General features: G+C 51.0%; 1 protein-coding gene across 5 annotated transcripts in view; it reads left to right on the forward strand.

The window, feature by feature from the left end:
* The window catches only part of ABR (ABR activator of RhoGEF and GTPase), a 186,820-nt gene that overhangs the window by 98,890 nt on the left and 62,235 nt on the right, over window positions 1–25,695 (forward strand). For 4 of the 5 annotated variants that reach the window (XM_072740983.1, XM_072740991.1, XM_026016288.2 and 1 more), the window contains exons 3-4: window positions 14,649–14,747; window positions 22,380–22,565. In XM_072740983.1, the coding sequence (XP_072597084.1) occupies window positions 14,649–14,747; window positions 22,380–22,565 (285 nt within the window). Of the gene's footprint in view, window positions 1–5,607; window positions 6,142–14,648; window positions 14,748–22,379; window positions 22,566–25,695 lie in introns of those variants that run through there. The other variant, XM_026016287.2, reaches the window with a different exon arrangement.

Consider the following 25,695-nt stretch of genomic DNA (forward strand, 5'->3'; position numbering starts at 1 on the left):
AATTCATTTCCTTGTGCCTCACATAGTCCCATCTGCCTTCTCTGTCATCTCTACTCACATGGCTAACCCTTGGTCATTTCGAGGTATGAACTTCAATGTCATCTCCTCCAGCAAACCTTCTGTGACTCCCCCTTTGCTGCATCAGCTGCATCTGTCTTGTGCACTCAGAGCCCAGTCTGCTTTCCCAACTGTGGCACTTCTTTTTTTAACTTCTTTATTTTCTCTGATTACATCACTGAAAATTAACTGTACAGAAATATATAATGTAGAAAGTAAAAGTCTCCTAATGTCCCATCCTACAGATAGAACTTCTGTTAAAAGTTGGTTGTATACTTCTCCTTATTTTTCCATGTGACATATAAATATGTATATATGCTTTTTTCTTAAATCATACTGGTATACTGTTATGCAATTTGCTCTCCTTATTTTACTTAGTAGGTCTTGGATATTTTGTATATCAGTAAGTATAGATCCACCTCATTCTTCTTTCTTTATGACTGCACACGTATTTCACTTTACGAATGTGCCGTAATTCACTTAACCATCCACTTCCGCTAGACATTTGGGCTGTTTCTAGTCTTGCGCTGGTATAAGCATTACTGCAGTGAATGTCTTCGTCCACAGATCTTTGTGCACTTGTAGAAATATTTTTACAGAAAAATGTCTTAAAGTGGAGTTGCTGAGTCAGAGAGTGTGAACATTTAAAACTACATAGGAGCACACCTGCATGGTTCCGTTGGTTAAGTGTCCATCAGACTCTTGGTTTCAGCTCAGGTCATGATCTCAGGATTGTGACATGGAGCCCCACATCAGGCTCCACCCTCAGTGCAGAGTCTGCTTAAGACTCATCCCCCCCTCCCGTGCATGCTCTTCCTCTAAAATAGATAAATAAATCTTTTGAAAAAAATAAATATTTTTCAGAAAAATCCCTTACAGTTGCTGGGTCAGAGGATGTGAAAATTTAAAATCACAACAGACACTTCCATGTTATCCTTTCTGGGGGAATTGTACCTCAGCCCCATAGTTCTAAGATAGTGCCCCATTCTTGGCACTGCCTTGGCCAGAATGACAATGGTCAGTCTGGCCCTAAGCCTATCAGCTCCATGGAAGTAGACATAGTGTCCCATTTGTGGCAGCATTATGAATGCCCAGTGCACAGTAGGCAGTTAATAAATACTTATTGATTTAGTGACTAAGAGAATAAGGGATGGAGAGTGAGTATGAGGGAAGACCATGGGGTTTGGGGAGAGGACACTATCAGTGGCTTTGAGAGTGTGGGCTTGGCAAGTGTCAGAATTCTCAGTCAATTAAGTGTCTGACTCTTGGTTTTGGCTCAGGTCATGATCTCAGGGTTGTGAGATCGAGCGCCACATCTGGCTCCATGCTAGGTGTTGGAGCCTGCTTAGGATTCTCTCTCTTCTTTTGCCCCTCTCCACCTCTCTCTCTCTCTAGAAAAGAAAAGAAAAGAAAAGAAAAGAAAAGAAAAGAAAAGAAAAGAAAAGAAATCGCAGTCAGTGCCCCTCACCCTCCATAGTGTGCTTCTCCAAACTCACCTCCTGCCCCTTTTCTATTCTGGCCTCCCTCTGTGTTTGCACAGAAAGAAGTTCTCCTTTCTGGCCTCCCTCCTCCCTTTGCCCACAAACTCTTCCCCTTTTCCAAATGCTGTTTAGAAGCCGCTCTCTGTGAGGCTTTTCCTCTGAGGCAGGGATAGTGCCTTTGTCCAGCGTTCCCCTGTGTTGATCACTGAGACACCGTCTCTTTTGTTCCTATGTCCTTCACTTGATATAGGTTGAGAGCACTCTTGGATTTGTGTTTGTAATGCCAGGCCTTCTCTGAGTATGAAAGAGCAAACAAGTGAACAGATAGATGGACAGGCAAGATCAGGACTCAGAATGGAATGTTATCCTGACAGTGTAGGAGTGAGATGCAAACTTTGTCTGGGGCGGTGGCTTTAGAAAAGGAAAAGAAGGAAGAACCAAAGGGATTCTGTAAAAGGGATGTGGGGCCTGGGGGAAGGAAGAGTTGCAAGATGGTGGCCCTGCCAACAGAAGGGGAGAAAAGCCAGAAGGGGAAGCTGGCTTAGGGAGAGAGAAGGGTCATTTGGTCTAGATATGTGGAGTTGAGGGGCTGTTGGTAGAACTTCCAAGGGAAGAGATGCAGCTTGACAGTGTAGATGTCATGCTTGGAGCTGAGCAAGATGCTGGAGCTACAAATGGTGATGGGTTGCCATTGGCCTGGAAGCGAGAAGGGATGAGAGGTAGAGAGGGTAGAGAGCAGCGGGCCAAGGCTGGGGTCCTGAATGGGTGACTCCAGTTTACAGGAGGCCAGAGAAAGAAGGGCCAGCCTGAGCCAGAGCGGTCAGAGCAGCACTAGTATGCTCATGGGAGCTGAGGGATTTGCCAAAGCCCAGACTGCAGAGGCTGTGGAGTAGGAGAGGGAGGCCTCCGGCTTTGAAATAAGGCAGTTTAGATACCTTTGAAACAGGCTCCCTCTCTGGAAGGAGGAGCAGGAGCCAGGCTGAAGCAGTGGAGTGTGGAGGATGCAGAGAGGAAGCTCAGGTCCAGGGCTCGCTCTGGGCACTTGTAGGGGAAAGGGAGGGAGCATTGCTGGGACTTGTGAGTCACTTCCCCCCCCACACACCAGAGGGAGGACTGAGGGCCTCTAAGTGGTGTCTGTGTGCCCGATGAAGATGGAAGGGCATTCTAGTTACTCACTGGAATTTCCAGCCAGCTGGGGTGGGGTGGAGCAGAGATGCCTTGGATGTTAAGGGAGCAGCTTCTGAGAGGTTTCAGGGTATGGGGAAGAAGTGGGTATTGATATACTGGCTAGGGGCATGGGAAATGAAGAGGGGGATACTCCAGGAGACTTCTAAGGGTACTTCATGCTCACTTGGGTGGGAGAAGGGACATAGGAGGGGCCCTTGGGCTTTTAGACCCTTCTCCCATTCCACCTGCTTGTCTGATCAGTGGGGGCAGTCCTGCCATGTACTTGAAACTTGCAGGGTGGGAAACAGAAGCTGTGACATAGAGCCCTGGGCTGGCACACTTGTGCCCTGGGGAATGCCAGGCCCAGTTGTTCCCAAGCTCTGGGAACAGCCTCACCCGCCCAAACCAAATGAGGAATTGTGGCTGAAAGCGCCCTTCAGATGTGCTCCGGGTATTTATAACCCAGCCAGGGCAAGGACAGGGAAAAACCAGGGACTGAGGGAGGGGGTGGGGTATAAGGTGGGGTGTGCCTCTGTGGAACCCTGTCAGCCTTGAGGCCCCAAAGAGCCTACCCCAAATCCCTCAGTTTGTATTTCACCTGTGGTGACAGGCAGTCAGCGATGAGGACATATTCTCAACTCCAACAGAATAGCAGGAGCCGCACCCACCTCAAACTCAGAGCTTCCACAGACTTCTTTGGGGAGTTGGGATAAACCATTTCCATTCTCCTCTCTCCTCAAACTTCCATCCAGCTTGGAGGCTCAGCCAGGGGCCCTGTTCTTAACTGAGGTATCCAGTGGAAAGGTGAGGCAGTGATGTCAGGTGGACCCAGGATGGTGCACAGTTGATCTTCCTTTGGAGCTCATTTCCAAAGAGTTTGAGTCCTCCCCGCTGTGGCCTAATATTACCACCTAACAGGGTATGTGACATGTGCATAAGGAGGCTGGTGGTACATACACACACTGATGGACAGGTCAGACAGTGGATCATTAAGAGCCATGCTGACTGGTCCTGGCAACTATGTTTTAGGAGAGAACATTGTGAACCAGAAGCATCAGGAAGATTTCAGGGGAATCCCTGGCTGGAGACATTGTCTAGGGGCTGGTGGGAGATTGTGGGGGTTGGCTTGTGTGGGGCTGAAGCTTCAGGGCTCACCACCCAGAATCCTTAATCTTCACTTGATCACCACCCAGAATTCTGAATTTTTACTTCATCTACCTGGTAGCACCTATTATGCAGATTTACAAAGGGAAGTGGGTTGGTAGTGTGTGACGCTGAACTGGATTCCAAGATGCCAGGTCCAGTGAGGAAATGGGACAGTGGGGATATTCGGGGAACACCCCCTCCCCCAAATCTCCCATACCTACACAACTCCCAGCTTCCCTCAAAGAAACAATCTTCTGCAGTCTTCTGCAGCCTTGTCTGTGGTCCTAATTCAGTTCATGGATGTGTTTTATTTAGACTGCACCATGTTTCATTTCATTTTGTTTGTTTGTTTTTAAAGATTTTATCCATTTATTCCCGCGAGACAAAGAGAGAGGGTCAGAGACATACACAGAGGGAGAAGCAGGCTCCCTGAGGGGAGCCTGATGGAGGACTCGATCCCAGGACCCTGGGATCACGACCCGAGCCAAAGGCAGATGCTCAACCACTGAGCCACCCAGGCGCCTCTTCGTTTTGTTTTAATGTCATTTATCTGCCATCATTTTTAAATGGAGAGATATCAGCTAAGAATCCAAATCCCCAGCTTTTCTAGGACAATCTGAGATGGGGCACCCTGAAGCCTATATTGCCCTAGCAGCCATTAGCTGGAGCTGAGTGGTGGAATTTTTCACTCCACTCTGCTCCTACCTGGCTCACTCCTACCTAGCTGCACTCTGGCGGCTACAGGAGTTTGCAACCTTTGCCCTAGGTATTGTGTGGTGAAAGAGCTTTTCCCACGTGCTGCCCCTGAACTCCTCCCTCAGGAGAGTAAATGGATGCTCCCCCTCTGGCTGGGGCCTAGACAACCACAACGTGGACTTCACTATCTGGGTGGATCTCGCTTCTGCCACCCTCGCTAAAGCCAAGGGAAGCAGGCTGGGAGCGGGAAGGGCTGCTGGTGTTACCCGTCCTGGGTTTATGTGTATCCTCTGCCATCAGGCTGGCTCTACTGGGCAGAGGCCTCTCTGGAGGCAGAAGAGCCCCAGGGAGGTGGGACTGCTCATCCCAGCAGCATCCGTGAGTAGGAGATGTGGCACCTCCCACAGTCCGCAGTCCGAGGTGGGCCTGCTGCAGACCCTGGCTGGCACTTCTGGTTCTGTTGCAGTGAGGCGGCCCAGGCCTCCTTTGCACAAAGCCTTGTTCTCCCAACCACAGTGGTGATAGAAACTGTCTCCTCGTCAGGCCCTGGCCTCCTCTCTGCAAAGGTGTCAGGACCTGAGGCAGAGATGAGCAGGGGGCTCAGCTTGTGGCCACCCCAAGGTGACAGCGAGGTTCGCCGGTCCTCCCCGAGGCCGCGCGGGCAGCTGCTCCGCCGCTCCTCCCCCTGCTGCCCGGGCTCTGGCGAGGGGCTGTAAATAAAGCCTGTCTCTGGGAAGCAGACCTCCCCCTGCGCCCGGCCCGTCTGCGGCCTCCTCGCCCCTCCTCCGCGCTCCAGAAGCCTCCGCCAGCCGCCGGCCGGTGACCGCAGAGGGAACGGCTCCACCTCACAAGTCAAGTCGTGCATTTCCTGTGTATTAATAGCAAACGCGAGCCTCGGAGTCCAGAAAGGGCGGGATCGCCGGGGCCCGCGGCGGCGGCGGCGGCGGCGGGGCGGCGGGGCGGCGGGGCGGCGGGGCGGCGGGGCGGCCGGCCCGAGCTCGGGAGCGGAGCGGCGGCCGGGGAGCGCGGGGCCCCGCCTGCGCCCGGGCCGGCGCGCACCGCAGGAAGGGCCGCGGCGGCCGGCGGGGGCGCCTCCTCCTGGTCCGCCGGCGCGCCGCGCGGTCTCTCCGGTGACGGCCCTGCGCTCGCGGCGGCGGCGGGCGGCGGCGGCGGCGGCCCCTCTCCGGGCCGGGGACGCGCGCGAGGCGGCCCGCAGCCCCGGCGCGCGGGAGGGCTGGGAAGCGGCGGCAGGAAAAGGTTCATAATGGAGCCTTTCATCGGGAGCCGGTGGCCGGGCGCCAGGACTGACTCCGGGGAGGCCAGCATGCTGGTGTAGGCCTGCCCTGCACGCTCGTCCCCTCCCTGCCCGCCTGCCTCCCTCGGGGGCGGCGGCGGCAACGGCTGCTGCTGCTGCTGCGTGGACCTCGCTTCCTGTTTGCCCTCCGCGCCTCCGGCTGCCATGGAAGAGGAAGAGGAGGCTATAGGCTTTTTGGACAAGGTGCTGGAGGATGAAGATGTGTTTCTCCTGGAGGAGTGCGAGCTGGGAACCCCGACCAGCCCCGGCTCAGGGTCCCCCTTCTTGGTGGCCGTGAAGGTGGGAACGTGACACGCCCTGGATGCTTGTCGGGGGAGGGGCAGGGCTGGCAGCTCTCGACTGCCGAAGCCGTGTGCGGGCAGAAATGGCTGGTTTGTGCACAGACCTCATGGCTGGGTGGAAACACCGCACTCTGGCCGGCAGGGGCAGGAAGCAGGGGATGCGAGGGGCTGAGCTCTCTGGCAGCTGTTCCCAGGGCAGAGGTACGGTGCCTGCCTTCCTCCTCCCCCCGGACCAGTTGTCCGCAGCGGGAGTGGCTGCTGGTTTTCCCCAGGCCAGCTGTGCTGGGGTCTTTCTCTGGCAGTGACATAAGTCACCTGGTGGGCACGGCCGTGGTTGTGAGCCTGCTGCCCCAGAGGAGCTGGTGGACTTGAAACCAGGAGGCCATAATTCACTGTTTCCATGGCTACAGTAGGATAAGGGCACTTGGGAAGTTCTGGCCGAAGGGGCCACTTGCTTCTGAGCAAGGAGACTTGGGAGCTGAGGCCAGAGAGCATGGGGAAAGATTGGGAGCCAGAGGCCACTGAGCTCCGTTGAAGGAATAGAATTGGATCCGCTGAAAATGGGGTGATAACAGCTGGCTTCCAGGCAGGAGCCAGGTGGGTAGGCATTTTTCCCAAGGTGGGTGTAGGCAAGAAGCATCTGCCAGGGCCCCAGCCCACTCAGTCTAGGGCTTTGAACATTCTTCCCAGCAGTGGTCCTGTCCTTTCATAGCACTTGCCTTAAAGGCAGAGCAGGAGGGGGCTGTGCATCAATCCCCTTTCCTTCTCTTCACCTCCTCCCCAGGGGCGGGGGTCTACCTCCCTTGCAACCACACCAGTGCTGCCTGAAGGCATGGCACACTGCACTATTGATTCTTCCTTTCTTTCACCTTAGCCCACTTCTAAGAGCCCTAACCTCGGCCTTTTGCTCATCACCTCTGTTCTGTGGCTAGAAGGGAATGCCAGTGGGAATGGATGGCAGGGAGTTTGCAGACTGCAAGCCAGGTTGCCTAACACCCTGTCCATTTGTGCCCCTTTCCCTGCCGGGCCCGTCTGCACCCCAGAGGGTGTGGTACACAGAGCATTGCTGTCAGCAGGAGGCTGCCACTGGGCCTCTCTGGGCCTCTTTGTCCCTCCTTTGAGATGGGGATCACAGTCCTGCCACGCCCGCACTGCAGTGTGGTTCAGAGGACAAGCTAATGGAGGTAAAAAAACAGACTACAGACCCACAGGAGATGGCTGATGTGGGGTGTCTGGGTGAAGCTGTAGCTGTGGGCCTGGGTGCAGTGGAGAGAGGAGCTGTAATGGGAGGCTGGCAGTGGCTAGCATCCCACCCCTGGTTCTCTCTTCTGATACTAGCGCAGAGCACTGGGGTTAAGTCACATCTCTACTAGCCCTGCAAAGGCCTCTGCACTCAGGATCTGAGCAACCTTCCCACCAGAAACAGAATAGGGAAAAGTCTGGTAATGAACCAAGAACACTGGTTGGGAGCTAAGTAGTGTGTGGGATGGGAGATGTGTGGTGGGGGGGGGTCCCTAATGGGCCTTCTCTGAGAACTCCTCCCCAGCACAGATGGGGTCCTGTTCATGTACGACCTAATGGATCCACCCTTGCTCTCTAGACTCTGGCTTGTACCTGGGTCTTAGCCTGTATTTCAGTCTGCTCAGAACTCTAGACACCTGCCTCCTCAATTATGCCCTGTTATCCTCAAGGGCAAGGGCCATGTTGTATTCACTACTGAACACTGCACAGAGCTTGGGACATGACTGATGCTCAGTGAATTTGTAGAGTGAGGGAGGCTTCATGGGGCCTGCAAAGGGTGTACCATGTTCCCGACCTTTTTCTCCTACTCAGAGGTGTTCCAAGGAGGAAGCACACAGATGCCAAGGGGGCCCAGGCATGCATCAGTCCTAAAACCCCGGATCCTCCCAGAGTCCTGTGAGCACCTAGATGGAGTCTTCCCCTCTTTGCTGCCTCTATATTCCTGGACTTGTTTCGGCATGGGGGAAGGGGCCCTTCCTGAGTGTTGGAGAATCCCAGGCCCCCATCTCATCCTGAACATCTCTAGGATGCCCTCATTCTCTCCCAAGCTTGGTCAGTTATAGAGGGAGCAGGCAAACAAGGTGGCTACCAGAGGGGTGGGGAGAAACCTCATCCATTCATTCAACAAACACTGCCAGGTTGTGTTCTAGTCAAAGCACTTTGCCTGGCACTGGGGAGGAGACAAGATGAACATGGCATGGTCCTTTTTCACAAAGAGTTCTCCGTTCAGGGCAAGGGGACAAGTGCACAGATAATAGGAATAGAATGAGAAAGTACTCAAGGTTCTGATAAAAGGGTATGAACTTCGGGGGAGGAGAGACCACTTGTGTTTGGGTCAGAGTTGGACTGGGTGCACGTGTGTGCCCGTGTGTGTATGTGCACACGTGCGTACTCACAGGGCACTTCTGGAGGGTGCGTTCCTGTCCTGGGCTCTGGATGGTCTTCACCGTCTTGAATAAGAAACTCTCCTCAACAGCAGGTGGGAATCCAAGGCAGTTTTCTCTTTGCTGTAACTTTCTTTCAGGAGTACTTACTTTAAACCATGGTTGTATTCGTGAGCATGTGTCCAAATGTCAGTCCTATAAATCAATCCTGTTTTCAGTGTCATCTCTGAGATGCTCCATCTTCCTGGGGAACAGAGGGGAAAAGTGGTTTTCTCCAGAGATGGGGCTGGAGCTTGCTCTGTCTTTCAACCCAGGCTTCCTTTTGAGGAGTTAATTCTCTATAAACAATAACGTTAATACCGATAGCAACATCACCTCCTGGCGGTACAGAGTTGTGTGCTTTCCAAAAATCTTTCATACAATTCTATTTAAAGGTATGTAGGGCTGATAGCGACCATGCTATCTAAAAACTGCTATTTAAAGGAACTCATTTGTCAAGAAGAAAAATCCTTCTGTAATGCAGATTAACCCATCAGGTGTTATTCTGTGCCAGTTTTTAAATAGTTGGAAACACCCACATTTGCTTCACCTGTCCCAGTGTCTTCGGCCCCCACTGGCGGTGATAGCCATGCCTGTGTCCCCCACTGAGGTGTTTCCTGAAGTGTGAGCTGCGCATATGATGGTTTGAGATGTGATTTTAGGTGGCACCTAGGTGTAATTTTTGCACTTTAATAGTAGGCTTATATTTTAGCATATATTAGGGAAAATACAACTTAGACATCTTACGATTTCAAATACAATGCTTGAGGTAAGGCTGTGCTTTATTATTATTATTTTTTTAGGATTTTATTTATTGAGAGAGAAAGAGAAAGCATGTGCAGGAAGGAAAGGGAGAGCAGGCTCCCCACTGAGCAGGAAGCCACATGAGGGGCTCTATCCCTGAGGCAAATGGGATAATGGCTTAAGGAACTGAGCCAGGAAGGTGCCCCAAGGCTGTGCTTTTAAGAAGTCAGTTGTAAAGAACAATATTAAGTACCCAGTAGTGCAGGTGGTATGTATGACAAAACTACACGGATGGTTATATGAATACCTGGCCTTTGGAAACACTGCTGGACCTGCCTAAAGTCTGGACAGCAAGGAGCCTAGAGCACAGGGATCCACCCTCTAAATTCTGCTGAGGAAATAGCTGAAGGAGACCTCCCCAGTGCCTAGCGCTAGGAAGAGGAGGAATGGCTGGATGTCCCTGCATTGTCGTGGCTCAGAGAGGGGCCAGCTGTCCTGAGGCTGATGGTAAGCATGGGCACAGCCCCTAGACCCAGTGGCATCTACTCTGTGCAGATCCTGCTTGGGGCTCCTTGAAAAGTGGTGTGGCCCGTGAACTGAACTCTGCTGTGTGTAGTGCCACGTGGCCTAAGGCTCTGAATGGCAGGTGGCCCTGCCAGTTCAGTCCTCACTATTGTCTTGGAGGAGGTCAAAGTTACTGGACAGATCCTATCTTGATTTGGCCTCGAGCCAAACCTTTTATTTAGCCTCTAAACTCTGTAGAAGACCTGGCCAGAGCTGGCTAAACTTACCTTGTAGATACTGACCCTACCAGAGGGACTTGAGCTCTTGGATGGGGGGCGGGGGAGGGGGAGGGAGTCAACAAACTTTCAGCCTAGCAGATTGTGTAAAATGCTGGGAATGAACAAGCCCACAGTGGCTGCACTTCATGAGCTCCGTTTGGGGAAGAAATGGAGACAGTGTCACTCAGAAGGCAGCTTCCCTATGCTGGGGGCTGCCATCCTGTGGGGGACCTCAACTCTTCAGAGTACTGGCCCCGAGGATTCTAGGTATGTGGGCACCATCTCTGGAGGGCTCTCTGGAGGCAGAGACCATCACTCTCACCATTGTATTTGTATTCCCAGGGCCTGGCACATAGGGCAGAGTGAATGAATGTCCAGTGCTGGTGTTTTATGAAATAAGAATAGCCCCACAAGGATTGAAGAAACAATTGTGAATTTCTGGATAATTCTAAGCCAGGAACATGTGGGTCTGAGGAAAGAAAATAAAAAAAGAGAAAAAGGGAAGAGGTTTTGGGTGGTAACTGAGAACAGGCCTCCTGTTGGTAACATGAGCAGAACTTAATTTCACATGCTACAGCTCTCCACCACTTCCACCCCTATGCCAGCCAAAATTTCAGAGTGAGAGTAGCCGAGGGTGGAGCTCTTGGAGGTGACTATTGACTTTGGGGGAGCTCTTTCAAGATTGGACTCTGAGGTAGAGTCTCTTGCAGAGAGGGTCTTGCTGAAATGGGCTGTCGCAAGGACTGTCACAGGTTCTGTGCTCATGCCAAGATGGGGGAGCTTGGCAGGAGCTGCAATCACCAGGTCTACACTCCGGTCCTAGTCCAACCAGCCCTACAGCTAAGCTCACAATGTGCTTCAAGTGACTTCTCTTACAGGATGTTTTCCAGGCCCTCAGGTACATCTTTTTTGTCAGGGAACAGGAAGGGAGTGGGGTGCAGTAGGGGAGCACTGGCCCCCAACATGAAAGGTGAGTTTCCATTTGTCAGACGTGCAAGGGGGCTGCCTCAGATCTGACCATCAGGGGCTAGGGCTGTGGCTCTGCTTCCAGCTAGTAGGACTTTGCTCCTTGAAGGGTGTGCTGCCTGCCTGAAGTGCCAACAGCTCCAAGCAGCTGGCAATTTCCACTCTGTGCCTCAGAGGGATAATGACAACACCTTCCAGACTGTGGGATTGTAGTGAGTTAATTCCTGGAAAGCTCTTAGAACAGTGCCTGGTACTTGTGAAGCCATCAATAAATAACTATCGTCCTTGCCTAAAACTTAGTGTCCATACTGGTTTCCTAATGCTGCTGAAATAAGTTACCACATATTTAGTGGTTTAAAACACAAATTTGTTCTCTTATACACTAGTCTTAAAGGCTCAGCAGTTCCTTCTGGAAGCTCTAGGGGTGAGAATCCATTCCCAGGCCTTTTTCCAGCTTCTAGAGGCTCCCTGTACTCATGGCTCATGGCCCCATCCTGGTCCTGAAAGCCAGCAGTGTGGCATCTTGCAGTCTTGCAATCTCTTTCCCTTCCCCTGCTCCCTTTCTCTGGTCACATTGCTTTTTCTGACTCTGACCCTCTTGCCACCCCTTCATAAAAGCCCTTTTGATTACATAATCCAGTGTTATCTCTCCATCAAAAAATCCTTAGTTTAATCATACCTGCAAAAATCCTTTTTTCTATATAAGGTGCTGTAATTATAGGTTTGGGGGACTATCTTTGGCAAGACGTTGTTTTTCTTTTTTTTTTAATTTTTATTTATTTATGATAGTCACAGAGAAAGAGAGAGAGGCAGGGACACAGGCAGAGGGAGAAGCAGGCTCCACGCACTGGGAGCCCGACGTGGGATTCGATCCCGGGTCACCAGGATCGCGCCCTGGGCCAAAGGCAGGCGCTAAACCGCTGCGCCACCCAGGGATCCCTGGACGTTTTTCTATCACAGGGTCAGATACATTTCAGAGACTCTGAGGGCAGCAGCCTCTGGCACAGAGCTGATAACCCGGTTGCTAATGGAAGGCCAAGGATGCAGGCCCTCACCTGGGGAAGGGTGGGAAAGCTATGGGAATGCAGTGGGGCAGGTCATGCAGCTGGGGGAAAGCCACTTTTCTCCAGACTTCAGAAATTTCTGATAGCTTCATTCACTCTCCCAGCCTGTGCTAAATAAGTAAGGGTGTGCATGTAATGCCCAGAGAGGGTTCTGTTTGAGATTCCAGGTAAGCATCTGATGCTTGAAAAAGAAAATGAGAACAAGGACATCATTAAAGCAGTGGAAGAGCCTAGAATCTGGTATTCCCAGGACTGGGATGGAATCCCAGCTCTGCCACTTCCTGGCTGTGTGACCCTGGGCTCTTTTCTTCCCTCTTCCAAGTCCTATTTGCTTCCAGTTTGCATGATGGAAAATATAGTACCAACCTCAGTGAGGTATTGGAGGGCTAAAGGAGTGCAAGAGGAACTTACAAGGCCCACATGCTGGGGGTATTTTGCACTGCCAGCCTTCAGGGATATGCAGAAGAGTTTGCTTCAGAGGCCCCCCAGGATCACCTGGCAATTCACAAGAGGGCCCACGTGTCAGATGGGAGGGTCTATGCCCAGAGAAGAGCCAGGGGGAGAAAGCCTCTTAGGCAGCTGGAAGTAAGTGCAGAGACATGAACACTCCCAGCAGGTTGGGAAAGCCAACAGGTCTGCCATCTGTAGGGGATGGCAGCAGAGGAGGGAGAGGAGCTAGGAGCTGGCAAAGGTGTTTAAGCAAAGACTAAGCCAGACCCCATATCACAGTGTATCGTTACATGTTTATATTTACTTGTTTTTTTTACCATCTTTCCTCTAGGTTATAAACCACATAAGAGTAGGGATTATTGTGTGTTTGCTTCTCCTTATATCTACAGAGTCTGGTGGCCATTCAGTAAATATTTGTTGGACGAATAAATGAATGACCTAATTGATCCCTGAATAGTCACATCTTGCAATGTTGATTTTTTTATTTTTATTTTTTAAATTCCAGTATAGTTAACATAGTGTTACATTATTGCCTTGTGTACAATATAGTGATCCAACAATTCTCTGCGTTACTCAGGGCTCATCTTGAGTGAGTACTCTTAGTCCTCTTCACCCATTTCCCCCAGCCCCTGACCCACCTCCCCTCTGGCAACCACCAGTTTCTTCTATATAGTTCTACAAAGAGTCTGGTTTTCTGTTTCTTTCTTTTTCTTTGTTAGTTTGTTTTGTGTGAAATCATGGTATTTGTCTTTCTATGACTGACCTATTTCACTGTTATACCCTCTAGATCCACCCATGTTGTTGCAAATAGCAAGGTTTTACAGTATTGGTATTAAGTCCTTGACAAGCATCAGGTGTGAGCTGGTGCTCTCATAAGGTTAACCTGGCTCTGGTGTGTGGTGTGAAGGGAGGAGGGAGAGGCAGAGGTCAGTTAGAAGAATTCAGGTAGCAGAACCAAAGCCCGCAGCAGAAGGGAGGGGTGGAACAGAGTCCTTGTAAGAGATTAACAAGACAGACTTTCAAGGCTAAATGGGGCACAATCACCACAGAAGAGAAGGAATCCTGGAGTAGGGAGGAGGCCGGTTAGGATATGTGGCTTGCACAATGAGGCAGTCAGGAAATGCTTGGGTGATGTTGAGGACCCCAGCTAGCATCTTCTGTTGTGGGCTGGAGCCCTTGGGGAACAGGAAGATATAGCCAGAGGTGAAGCTAGAAAGCCACAAGATGAGGCTACTGTGGCCAGTTCATCGCATTCTCTGTATCCTTCTCAGTTGGTACTACTCCGGGAGCCTTTTCCAGCCCCTGTTGGGTCTTCCCATGTGACCATGCCCTGCCTCTGTCGTAGCTGATTTCCCTTCTTTCTTTCTTTTTCTTTCTTTCTTTTTTTTATTTTTATTTATTTTAAAAATTTACTTATTCATGAGAGACACACAGAGAGAGAGAGAGAGAGGAGAGAGAGGCAGAGACACAGGCAGAGGGAAAAGCAGGGAGCCTGATGTGGAACTACATCCCAGGTCCCCAGGATCACGCCCTGGGCTGAAGGCGGCGCTAAACTGAAGGCTGAGCCACCCAGGCTGCCCTCTTTTTTAAAAAAGTAGGCTCCACACCCAGTGTGGAGCTCAACTCGGGGCTTGAACTCACGACCCCAAGATCAAGATGTGAGCTGAGATCAAGAGTCCTCCGTTTAAACGACTGAGCCACCCAGGCACCCCTCTAATTTCTCTGGTCTGTATTCCCCCTGTTAAACTGCCCCCTACACATGAGGCTAGGTCCTTGGTTATCATGCTCACTGTTACAAGACTGAATAGGTGGATGGGTGGATAGCAAATAAGGAAATGTGGGAAAAAGAATATAGGAGAGAAAGCAAGATGTTAGCAACAGAAATATGGGTGATTGTTTTTCCTTTTTTATTCTGTATTTTCCAAAGTATAATAAACAGATCTGGCTTTTATTCCCTACAAAACTGATAAAGAGAAAAAAGGCAAGAGAACAGGTCACTCGGGTTTTTAGCCTCCTTTTTCACGAGCTGTTGGCTCTTGGTTTGCTTTCATACAGGTGGAAGCAGGGAAAGGCCTGGAGATGAGGAAGCTGGTTCTCTCGGGGTTCCTGGCCAGTGAAGAGATCTACATTAACCAACTGGAAGCCTTGTTGCTGGTGAGTATATGCTCTGGCTTGCTGGTAGGCGTCATGCTCGAAAATTACTTTTGGGTTTGGGGAAGAAGGGGAACCTGGACCAGCAGAGTCTGTATTGCTCTGCTGACAGCTTGACATTGGGTGGCCAGGGTCATTGCCAGAAAGGGGTCTGTGCCTCTCAGCCTCAGCCCTCTGTTACCTGCTCTGGGAAAGGCGGGAGAAGCACAGCCAGGTTGGAGATGGCAACTGCTCATGGCCCGTGACCACGCACAGGCATTACTAATCAATGGTGGTACTCTGTCCAGATGGGGACCCAGCATCCACCTCCACACTGCTCTGGGCAGTCTACCAATCTATCAAGCTGAGCCTTCTTTGGCATTCCCCTAGTCCCTCCTCCCTGGGGTACAGAGCTGAGGCCATCCCAAGACCCCGTGGCAGGAAATGGGAAGTGGAAGGGTATCTGTGTCATTTGAGAAGCACCATAGCTTCACCTCTGTGAAGGTGCCTGTTTCCTCCCACGATGGAGGCATTGTGAGACTCAGACTGGGAGGGAAATATTATTTATATTAGATAAAGGTATTACACAGGTGTAAGAAGTTTTTGCCTTTGAGGAAAGTGCTCCTTAGATGCAGCTAGATATAATGCAGAGTAACTGTGGCATGTAAAGTTCTTTCCCTTGGGTGTTTTGCAGTCTGAAACATAGGATGATATCAGTAAAAGGGAGAATAAGAAATGAGGATGTAAAAAAAAAAAAGAAATGAGGATGTAAATGAGTAGAAACTCATTCTTACGAGAATTGTAAGACCTTTTTTCTTTTTAAGATTTTATTTATTTATTCATGAGAGACAGAGAGAGAGAGAGAGAGAGAGAGAGAGAGGCAGAGACACAGGCAGAGGGAGCAGCAGGCTCTCTGTAGAAGCCCGATGTGGGACTGTATCCTGGGCCCCAGGATCATGCCCTGAGTCAAAGGCAGATGCCCAACCACTGAGCCACCCAGGAGTCCCTGTAAGATAGACCTTTATATACTTGCTGTGGGATGTGAGATGTTGTCACCCAATGCCTGACTTGGCATTTATCACCCAAGGAATAACTATCGAAATGTGCAGGTACTTTGGGGCACCTGGGTGGCCCAGTTGGTTAAGCATCCATCTCTTGATTTCAGCTCAGGTCATGATCTCAGGGTCGTGGGATCGAGCCCCATGTTTGCTTGTCCCTCTCCCTCTCCTCCTATCCCCCACTCACACTCTCTCTCTTTCAAATAAATAAATAAAATCTTTATTTAAAAAACTGCAGATATTCTGTGACTGCCTGGGTTCAGTTTGTGGTAGCTCTCCCTGGGAATTTGTTGGTAGGCACAGCAATGTTTTTCAAGTTATGAACAGTATAGCAGATAGACAAGGACTGAGGTCTGGGGCCAGAACTAGGGCAAGACTTGACTCTGCCATTAATCATAGACTCAGTGCACTGTTGTTCATACTCTGCATCTGAACCCATTAGTGTGTTATGAAATCAACATAAGTTGAACCAGTATTTTTTTTTTTAACTGAGAAAATATTAGTGTGCATCACACATAATAAAAGTACTGTTTCACTTAACTTTGGGTTGTTTGTATACGTGTATATATATGTATGTACTGGGCCACATTCTTTTTGTCCTTTTTGAAAACCACTGGCTTTGGGCAAGCCATGAGTAACTTCCTTGGGCCTCATTTTCCTCATCTGGAGATGAGAATAATCCTCTTACCTCCTCTTTCTCTTTGTCATGGGGCTGAGAAGATCAGGTGATCCTTTGGGGGACCTAGTAAAAGCCAGGTACATAGGCATTCAGATTAGCTGAAGGAAGGAGGACAGGTAGAGGACCAGACACATGTGAAGGGCACCTCACAGACGGTGAATTGCCAGTGCAGAATGGGAGGGGGTGGGGCGCAAAGTAGTCATCACTAAAAGGATGTGTGTTTGAGAGGAGTTCAGACAAAGGACCCAGACTGCGTGCCAGTGTCCCCCTTTGACAGCTCTTGCCCTTCAGCAGGTTAACGAACCCTGTGCAAGCCGCCCACCCTGAGATTAGCACTGTGTGCGTGGGGTTGTTGTGGGGACAAAATGAGTTTGTACATGAAGCTCTTAGAACGGAGATGAAGCCTTAGCTGGTATTATTGTGTCCAGTGCTGGGAGAGACACATGTCGGGACCTGTTTCTGTCAACACACCCTTTCCCTGAAGGGAGAGGAGGCGCGTCCTCAGCAGAGGCCAGCCACTCACAGATTCCAACTTGTGCTCCCATCAGTCATTGGGCCTCATGTGAGTTTCCTTGTGTCCAGGCAAAGATAACATCAGATGTGAGGGCCAAGACACTCCCTCCCTGCCTCACCTTTCTAACAGCTCATGCCTCGAAGGGAAACCCTGTGAGTCCTGAGGCATCCTGAGGTGACCCAGGGCACATCCTGCCTGTCCCCAGGAGGGAGGGGAGAGGCCAGGCCCAGGCCGGAACCTGGTCTGACCTAGTCTGCGCTGAAGGGCCCCAGGAAGAGGGGGCAGGACCCTCTACGGCCTCAACCTCAGATAATGAGCCTCAGAGATAAAGCATCAAGCCTCCCCGCCCTCTCCTTGAGCTGGGAGCCCTCCCCTCACAGCCCTTTAGTTGCTAAAGCCCTTTGCTCTTTGGGGGTGACCTGACCAAGGGGCACAGGGAAAAAAATCACTCCTCTCCGTGGCCCACTCCCAGATCTCCTACTCATTACCCAGCCCCCTGGCTCTGCTCCTACCGTGTTTGTGTGAGACTATTCTCAGCCTAACACTTCCTGATATGCAGATGGCTGGGTGTGTGTGGTGTGTGTACCCAAGACTATGCATACACAGACGCAGTTGGAACCCACGCAAGAGCCTCTGTTCCTGTCCCCTGAACTGTTGGCTGGGGCCAGGTTTGGTAATCTGGAAACCTCCAGGTTCCTAGTTGGCTCAGATTACAAGCCAAGTGGGTCTGGGAGCCTGGGCTGAAATGGGTGGTGGAGGAAGGGAGACAAACCAAGTGCCTGTCATTCTTCAGCTCTCCAACTGTGAGGACTGTGGGAAGTGAGCTCAGGTGTGGCCTCTGGCCATTGCCTACAGCACCTCCCACCTATGGGCCCCACTGGTTCTCCTCTCTCAGCTTCTTATTCTGACAGTTTGCTCTGGGGTTCTCAGGGCCCTTGTCTCTAAAATAGGTTAATGACGCTTCCCTCCCTGAGTTCTGGGAGGAGGAGCAACTGAGGTGATAGCAGCCTCCAGGCCTTCTGGGATAGGAGGTGGAGGAAGTCGGCTGATTTCTTTCTCCTGTTTTGAAGAGCAGGTTGCTGGAGGACAGAGTTGAGAGATGGTGGTGTGGAGCCCCACTATGAGTCAGAACCCACCTGGCCCATCTTCCTGAGAGGTATTTCATGGGAGACTGAGAGCCAGGCTTAGCTCCCAAGCCACTCAGTGATCCTCTCTTTTAAGAATCCATTTCTCGGGGATCCCTGGGTGGCTCAGCGGTTAAGCATCTGCCTTCAGCCCGGGGCGTGATCCTGGAGTCCCAGGATCAAGTCCTGAGATCGAGTCCTGCATCGGGCTCCCTGCATGGAGCCTGCTTCTCCCTCTGCCTATGTCTCCCTGCCTTTCTCTCTCTGTGTGTCTCTCATGAATAAATAAATAAAATCTTAAAAAAAAAAAAAAAAAAGAATCCATTTACCTTCCAATAAAACAGAGAGCCAGGGGCTCACTCTGCTTTCTACAGCAGGATTTCGGGAGGAGGTAACAATATGCTAGATTTGGGCACAAGAATAGTGTTGGATCAAAGCTCAGTGTTGGGTTGCCTTGGCCTTTTAACTGTCTGGACCTGAGGCCTGGATTCAGGGCTTCACCAGATAAAAGTAACTGTCTTCGGGGGTCTCTGGCTAGCCAGGGCTCACACACACCCAGCACTTGCCCTTCCCCCCACAGGTGAAATCAGGGCTGATGAGAGCAAAGGTCCCCAACCCTGTCCTGGGAACACTCTGATGGGCTGAGTACAGGCCTTGTCATGTGACCTGATGCTGGTGAGCACCCATTTCTTCCTTTTTGTTGACAGAGTGGGAAGTTGAGGAGGAAGCAGAGCAGTTGGGTCTTATCTTTGCATAGGCGGCTGATGAGTGCTTCCCCAGCAGCTTCTGAGAAGTCCTGACCCTTTGGCTTCCCAGGACCATTCCCTTCCTAGGTCCTTTATTCCCCTGTCTGTGGGGATTGCACCCAGGCAGGAGCAAGGAGTAGTGGTTCTGGGACTCTGTGGTAACTTGTCCCTCCACTGGATCCTGGGTAGAAGGAAAAAGGAAGACTAGGACAGTGATTTTTTTTTTTTCAAGATTTTGTTTATTTATTTGAGAGAGAGAGAGAGCGAGCACAAGCACAAGCACAAGCGGGGAATGGGGCAGAGGGAGAAGCAGGCTCCTCACTGACCAGAGAGCCTGACATGGGGCTCCATCCCAGGACCCTTAGATCATGACCTGATCCGAAGGCAGACACTTGGCTGACTGAGTCACCCAGGTGCCCCCAGGACAGTGATCCTGAGGAACAGCTCTATATCCCTCACAGAGTGTTGGGAGCCCTGAAGCTGAGTGGGGCTGCACACCTGGGGTTGGGAGAACAGTGTTCCCTTTCTCTGGCTCCTGGTCCCTTTCTCTGGCTCCTGGTGCCTTCTGTTTCCCTGCCTGGTGTGCTTAGCCATGCCCTACCCTCTGCCTGCTCAGATCTTCCCAGCCTTCTAGGCCCTGTTCCTGTCACCTCCTCTGTGAAGCCCGCTGGGCTGTGCCAGCGGGACCACTTGGTTGGTATTTATAGTCCAAAATGGGTAATACCTTTCTGGCTTTGTCCACTAAATTGTTTCATTTGTGTTGGTTCAGTTTACTGAAATGGGTGATAATGTTCTCCAGAGCAAGAATCATGAGTCAGAAAAACAATCTAAAAAGAGAATTGTCCCCCCCGCCCCCCCCATCACTCCCCTGCCTAAATCCCGCCAGGAAAAACCATGTCATTGCAGGGGCTTAAAAGCTGCATTCCTGGGGCAGCCCGGTGGCTCAGCGGTTTAGCGCCGCCTTCAGCCCCCTTCAGCCCAGGGCTTGATCCTGGAGTCCTGGGATTGAGTCCCATGTTGGGCTCCCTGCATGGAGCCCACTTCTCCCTCTGCCTGTGTCTCTGCCTCTCTCTCTCTCTCTCTCTCTCTCTCTCTCTCTCTCTCTCTCTCCTTCATGAATAAATAAATAAATAAAATCTTAAAAAAAAAAAAAAAGCTGCATTCCTTTCCCCTGCCTGGTCTGGCCCCTACCCAGTCCTGCAGCCCTGCCTGGCCCCACACTTCCCCCTTGCCCTTGCCCACCACACACAGGCTCCCTGGCTTTTTCTAGCTCCTCTCTCTCAGCAAGCCTATGCCTATGCCTACCTTGGGACTGGTGTTGAGGAAGTCTGCCTGGAATACTGTCTTCTGCGCCCCCATGCTTCCATTTCAGGGTAAATGTTCCTTCACCACCCTGTCTTAGGAGGTCCCCTTCTTATTTCCTTCATTGCAGTTAGGTGTAATTAATGTGTTTGACCATTTCCTTGTATTTTGTCTGTCTCTCCTAATGGATGGGAGGCTCCTTGGGGCAGGGACTGGATATGTGTTGTAAATCCCTAAGTACCTGGTCTGGCTTCACATTAGGCACCTGGTACACTATTTGTGGCGTGAATAATTATAATAGTAGCAGCTAACATTATTGACTGCCTTCTGTGTGCCAGGCACAAACTTGATATTTTATATAAATTATAGCTTTTGATCTTCCCATCAGTGTTCTTGAGAAGGTAATATTATACCAGTTTTACAGACGAGGCTGCTGAGGCCCAGATGCTAAGAGACGTGCCCACAGCTATTAAATGGCAGAGACTCAATCCCACACCTCCTGGCCTGCACCAAGTAAAGCCCCAGCCTACTTTTCCAGCAAAGCCTGGTTGTTAGGGTTGGTTGGTTCCAGCGCTAAGAGGGTCGGAAGGAGGGCTCTCTGCTTTTCCTTGCATTTATCATTGTTTCTGGACTTTTTAGATGTGGGAGGACGAGGGAGCTGAAAGTCAGAACACCATCTGGGTATTTGAGTAGATGGGCCTTCCTCTTACAGACAGACATGGCCCTGCCACCACCAGAGAGGCAGAAGGGATGAGACCTGGAAGCTTGGCTGGAGTTTGGCAGCTGTGGTGGCTTGAGCTGGTGGTCATCTCTCAGAGTGAGCCAGTGACAACTTTGATCTCTATTGTCAGTGTTCCATCCAGTCCAGTACCGAGTTGCCCATTATCTGCTAGAATGCCTCTCTGGTTGGAAAACTCACTACCCAGTCCTGTGAGGTAATGGGGTACAGCCCTAGTGAGTCCACACCTGCCCCCATAACTTCTCCATGCTGTTCCTGGGTCTCCATACTGACTCACTAAGTCAAACGCCTCTTTCCACACAGCCCTTCAGCTAGATGAAGAACATCAACCATGTCTGACTTAGGCTTCTTTCTTCTGGGGAAACATGCCTGCCCCTCCCATACTTTCTCTAAATGCCAGGTGTCCTGGAGGGCCTCTGGAGTGTAGTCTAGGCATCTCTGGGGGCTTTGGGGCTGGGGAAGGCTAATCAAGGAGGAGATCCTTATCTTTTGATATCAGGTTTGTTTGTGTGTTTGTTTTTGCTTCAACTATGAATTTTAATAGCTTTTTTCCCCCTGATTATAAAATTAATACTTACTTGTTGTAGGTGATTTAGAAAATACAGAAAATCACACTAAAGAAAATGCACCCAGGTACCATTCTCCTAACAGTCCTACTATTGGGCATGAAGGTGATAGCTTCAGCTCCCTGCCAGTGTTAGGTAGTGGTCCTGAGTTACTTTTTTGCCGCATCATGCACTCCACCTGCAGGCCCTGGAGCACCTTGGTGTAGATAAGCAGAGTCGACAGATAGTTTCATCTTACATGTGAATGTCAGCATTGAGAAAGAGTCTGAGACAATGACCAGGCTCTGTGAGAAAGAGCATTATGATTGACTTAGAAATGTCTGCCATGGGTGTGGGAGGTAGGATGGTGGTATGTGTGCCATCTGCTTGCTCTCTATATACTAAATGAAGGGAACTTGAAATGTCAGTGCAGCTGAGATTGGTTTTGGGTCTCTTTGAGACTCTACCCTCAAATTCTAGAGCCATATTTTGTTTCTTGGAAGGAAATAGCTAAGGGCTTGAGTTCTCCCTTCCACTGACGTGGGACACGAGAGCTTATAATTCAGAGTCTGAGGCCATTGTGGAAGAAAGGCATGGACCCTGTTACACCAATAAGCGAATCCAGTATAAGCTAGGAGCCAGGGGCTCCCTCGGGAGCCAAGGGCATGGGGGAAATGTGTCCTGGCATTGACCCTTGGGCCTGGGAGGGCTGCTAGACCAGGCCCTGGCTGTCAGGGTCCCCCACCCCCACCCCTTGCAGTGGGTCATGACTTGTTGGGGCCTAAGACACCAGCTACTTGCTACAACCCACACTTCAGGTGCCCTACCCTCCGTGGCCTTGACTAGGCACAACTCCAGCTGCAGGAAGGGCTACTCCATGCCCTGGGCCTTCTGACCATTTGGTTTATTGCCTCTAACCTTCTCTCTCTCTCTTCCTCCTCATTCCCAGCCCATGAAACCCCTGAAGGCCACAGCCACCACCTCCCAGCCTGTGCTCACCATCCAACAGATCGAGACCATCTTCTACAAGATCCAGGACATCTACGAGATCCACAAGGAGTTCTATGACAACCTCTGCCCTAAGGTGCAGCAGTGGGACAGCCAGGTCACCATGGGCCACCTCTTCCAGAAGCTGGTGAGTCTTCCACTGAGGGAGGGTCCTTATCTGGTACCTCAGTGGAGCTGCTGGTGTTGGGGGACATCTAGTCTTCCCCAGTCCTCTTGGCCTTCTTGAAGGCCTGGGTTATTTCTGAGTCCTGGAGGAAAACCTGGGCTTCTGCTCTGTTGGTACCAGGGCCTAGTGTCTCAACTCCTGGCTTCCCACTACAGTGAAGCACTAAAGTACTTCTACGGATGTGAGAGGCCACATGCAGAGGTGCTCCTGGGAGGACACTGATTATCTCTCAAAGGGGGGCTCCAGGGCTGGAATGAAGGCTCAGCTGCTGGATTTCAGGTCGCCTGTCCCTCAGCTGACAGAGGGGCATGTGCCAGATGGGCAGGGAGGGATTGTTCTCTTGGAACACTGTGGGCATTTGCCATACTGCAGTGCTGCCCCTGAAATGAAGCAGTCAGGCTGGAAACGATCCTCTCCTGAGGACCCCGGAGCAGAAATCACGAAGAGCTCAGTCCACCCACCATTACAGGGGAGGGAAAAGGTACAAGGAGGTAGAATGAATGTGCAGACATAGTGTTGGGAAAGGCTTTCGGAGGTCTTCCAGTTCCTAAGGCTTCTGTGACACCCTCTCTGAGACTGTCTCTGGGTGTATCCCCTTGAAGACCCCTAGGCAGACCCACAATGTCCCCAACCCCACTCTTCCCTGATCTTTCCCTGCCCATAACTTTGGCCTGCCCAGGGGACAGCAAGGAGACTGCCAGTCCGTGGTGTTTGTTCTCTGGGTGTGAAGGGTGGTGGGCAGGGAGCAGTGCCTCTCCCTTACCTCCTCTGCAGTGGTGCGACTGGTTGAATGGGCAGGCCTATACTTTCCTTATACTAGAGAAGACTCTTGCTTAGATACTCCTAGGGCTTCAAGCTCACAACATGTTCAGAATGGAACTCACTGTCTCAGAAGTTCTTTGCTCTTCCTGCCTCTTTATCGGTGGGTGCTGCCATCATCCCATTCCTCATCCATCCACAACTCCCTTGGACTAGTCCTTGGCACCTCCCTTGTCCCATCCCTTTCCCCCATCCCTACTTCCAGAGGATGCTCACTGCCACCTGCCTCTCCCCGCCTGTCCAGGGCCCTCACCAAAGGAGCTGCTCCTGCCTTCAAGCCTGCCTCCCTGTGAGCCTCCCACCTCTACCTAGCAGCAGCAGAGAGTTATCTGAACAACTGACCAACTCAACTTGACAACTCTCTTCTCCCCTACTTAGATCCCTTCAGTGGCTTCCCCTTGCCTGTTGGATAAATTCCAGGCTCAGAGAAATGGCTTATGAGACCCTTTGCATGCTGGCCTCTGTCCACCCTGGCCTCTGGCTATTGCCTCCCCTATCCTTATGCTGCCTGACACTGAACTTTCTATTTTCAGTTCCTGCAGCAGACACTCTTGACCTCTCTTTTCTTGCAGCTCTAGCTGCCTGAAATGTCCTTCCCTAACTGCTCCCAGCTTAGAAGTGACCTCCTTGGAGAAGCCTTCCCCCAACAACCTTTGAATGCAGCCCCATGCTTATCCCCTCAGTGAACATAGTAACTGCCTGTCTCCCTAAAACCATAAGCTCTGGGAGAACAGACTATATTTTCTTCATCAGTAGACCCCAGAACCAGCCCAGTATTCAATACATGATTGAGTGAGTGCACCATGACCTTGACCTCTGTCACAAGGGAGAACTGGGAAGAGCGTTGATGGGGACATCACGGGGTCTGAGGTCTGTGTCCTGAGAGGCCAGCAGTGTTATAGGAACAAACATAGCTTCTAGAGCCACAGCTGACTTTGTTTTTTGTTTTTGTTTTAAGATTTATTTATTTGAGAGTGAGAGAGCATGCATGCACACACACAGTGGGGGGTGGTGAGTTGGGCAGAGGGAGAGAGACTCCCAAGCAGACTACGCTGAACGGGGGGGCCCAGTGTGGGGCTTGAAGTGCTGAGCATGGAGCCCGTTTGAACTTAAAGCAGGGTTTGATCCCAAAACCCTGAGATCATGACCTGAGCTAAAAGCAAGAGTCAAATGCTTACCTGACTACACCATCTAGGCATCCCATCCACAGCTCACATTGAATCCTGGCTCTGCCACAGATGAAACCTGTGGGTGCAATCTCTGTGACTCAGCTTCCTCATCTGTAAAAGAGAGGGTAATAATAGTATTTACCTCATTGAATTGTGAGGACTAAGTCAGTTACTACCTTAAAAGTACTTGGAACAGGGCCCCGAACAAAGTAAATTAGTAAATACTCAATAGTCAGCCATTAGCATTATTGTTTTTACTATCACTACTGTCACCACCATCGTCTTTGTTATTCTTAGCAAGAGGTACCCCCAGAAGTATTGCAGGGGACCCCACGCTCTTGGTTCCAGCACCCCAGAGTGCTTGCTCCTGTTCAGGGACAGTGAGTACCCAGTCATCACTCCGGGCCTGGTCCCAGGAGCCTGAGCTGATTGGCTTGGGGGACAGCCTGTCCTTGGCCCTCAGGAGGACAAAGCGAGCAAACCAGGGGAGTTTTGGGGGCTGTCCCAGCTTCTCTTTGATACTCGGACGCTGCTGTCACCAGGGTTCCCCATTCTGGTCTCAGCTCCACAGGCCTGGGTCATGAATTTGCTACCCTCCTTCCCTCCCCCAGCATTATGAACTGCTATCTGCGGCCCCTGGAGCTGCAGGCTTGGGAGAGCTGGGGTAGAGCCGGGCAGTCCAGGCATCTGGAGGTAGTTTATTTTCAGCTGGTCTCCATTACTGAGAAGGGAATTAGCATCTCTGCTATTTGTTTTATGAGATCACCCCAGTGCTAAGCTGCTGTTTCTAAGCAACCTCTACTTCCCAGTTAATGGCCCTGCAGGCCAGGCTTTTTAGGTTCTACAGATGGGGGTACATGGTGGAGATGGCAGCGCCAGGGATGGTCAGTGACCCCTGTATGCAGCCCTTCTGCCCAGATGGCTTTGCTCTGACTCAGCCCCTGCTACTTCTTTAGGCCATGGGATGGGAGGATAGTGTTCCAACTGGGCAGCCAGGGGGATGAGGAGAGAGCACATACCTGAGAGAAGGAAAGCAATGATTTTTACTTTGGTTTAGGAAGCAGCTGTCTAGCACCTTCCCTATAGTTTGGGACACTGATGGG

This window comes from Vulpes vulpes, chromosome 2 (assembly GCF_048418805.1).
Source record: "Vulpes vulpes isolate BD-2025 chromosome 2, VulVul3, whole genome shotgun sequence".
Taxonomy (NCBI): Eukaryota; Metazoa; Chordata; class Mammalia; order Carnivora; family Canidae; genus Vulpes; species Vulpes vulpes.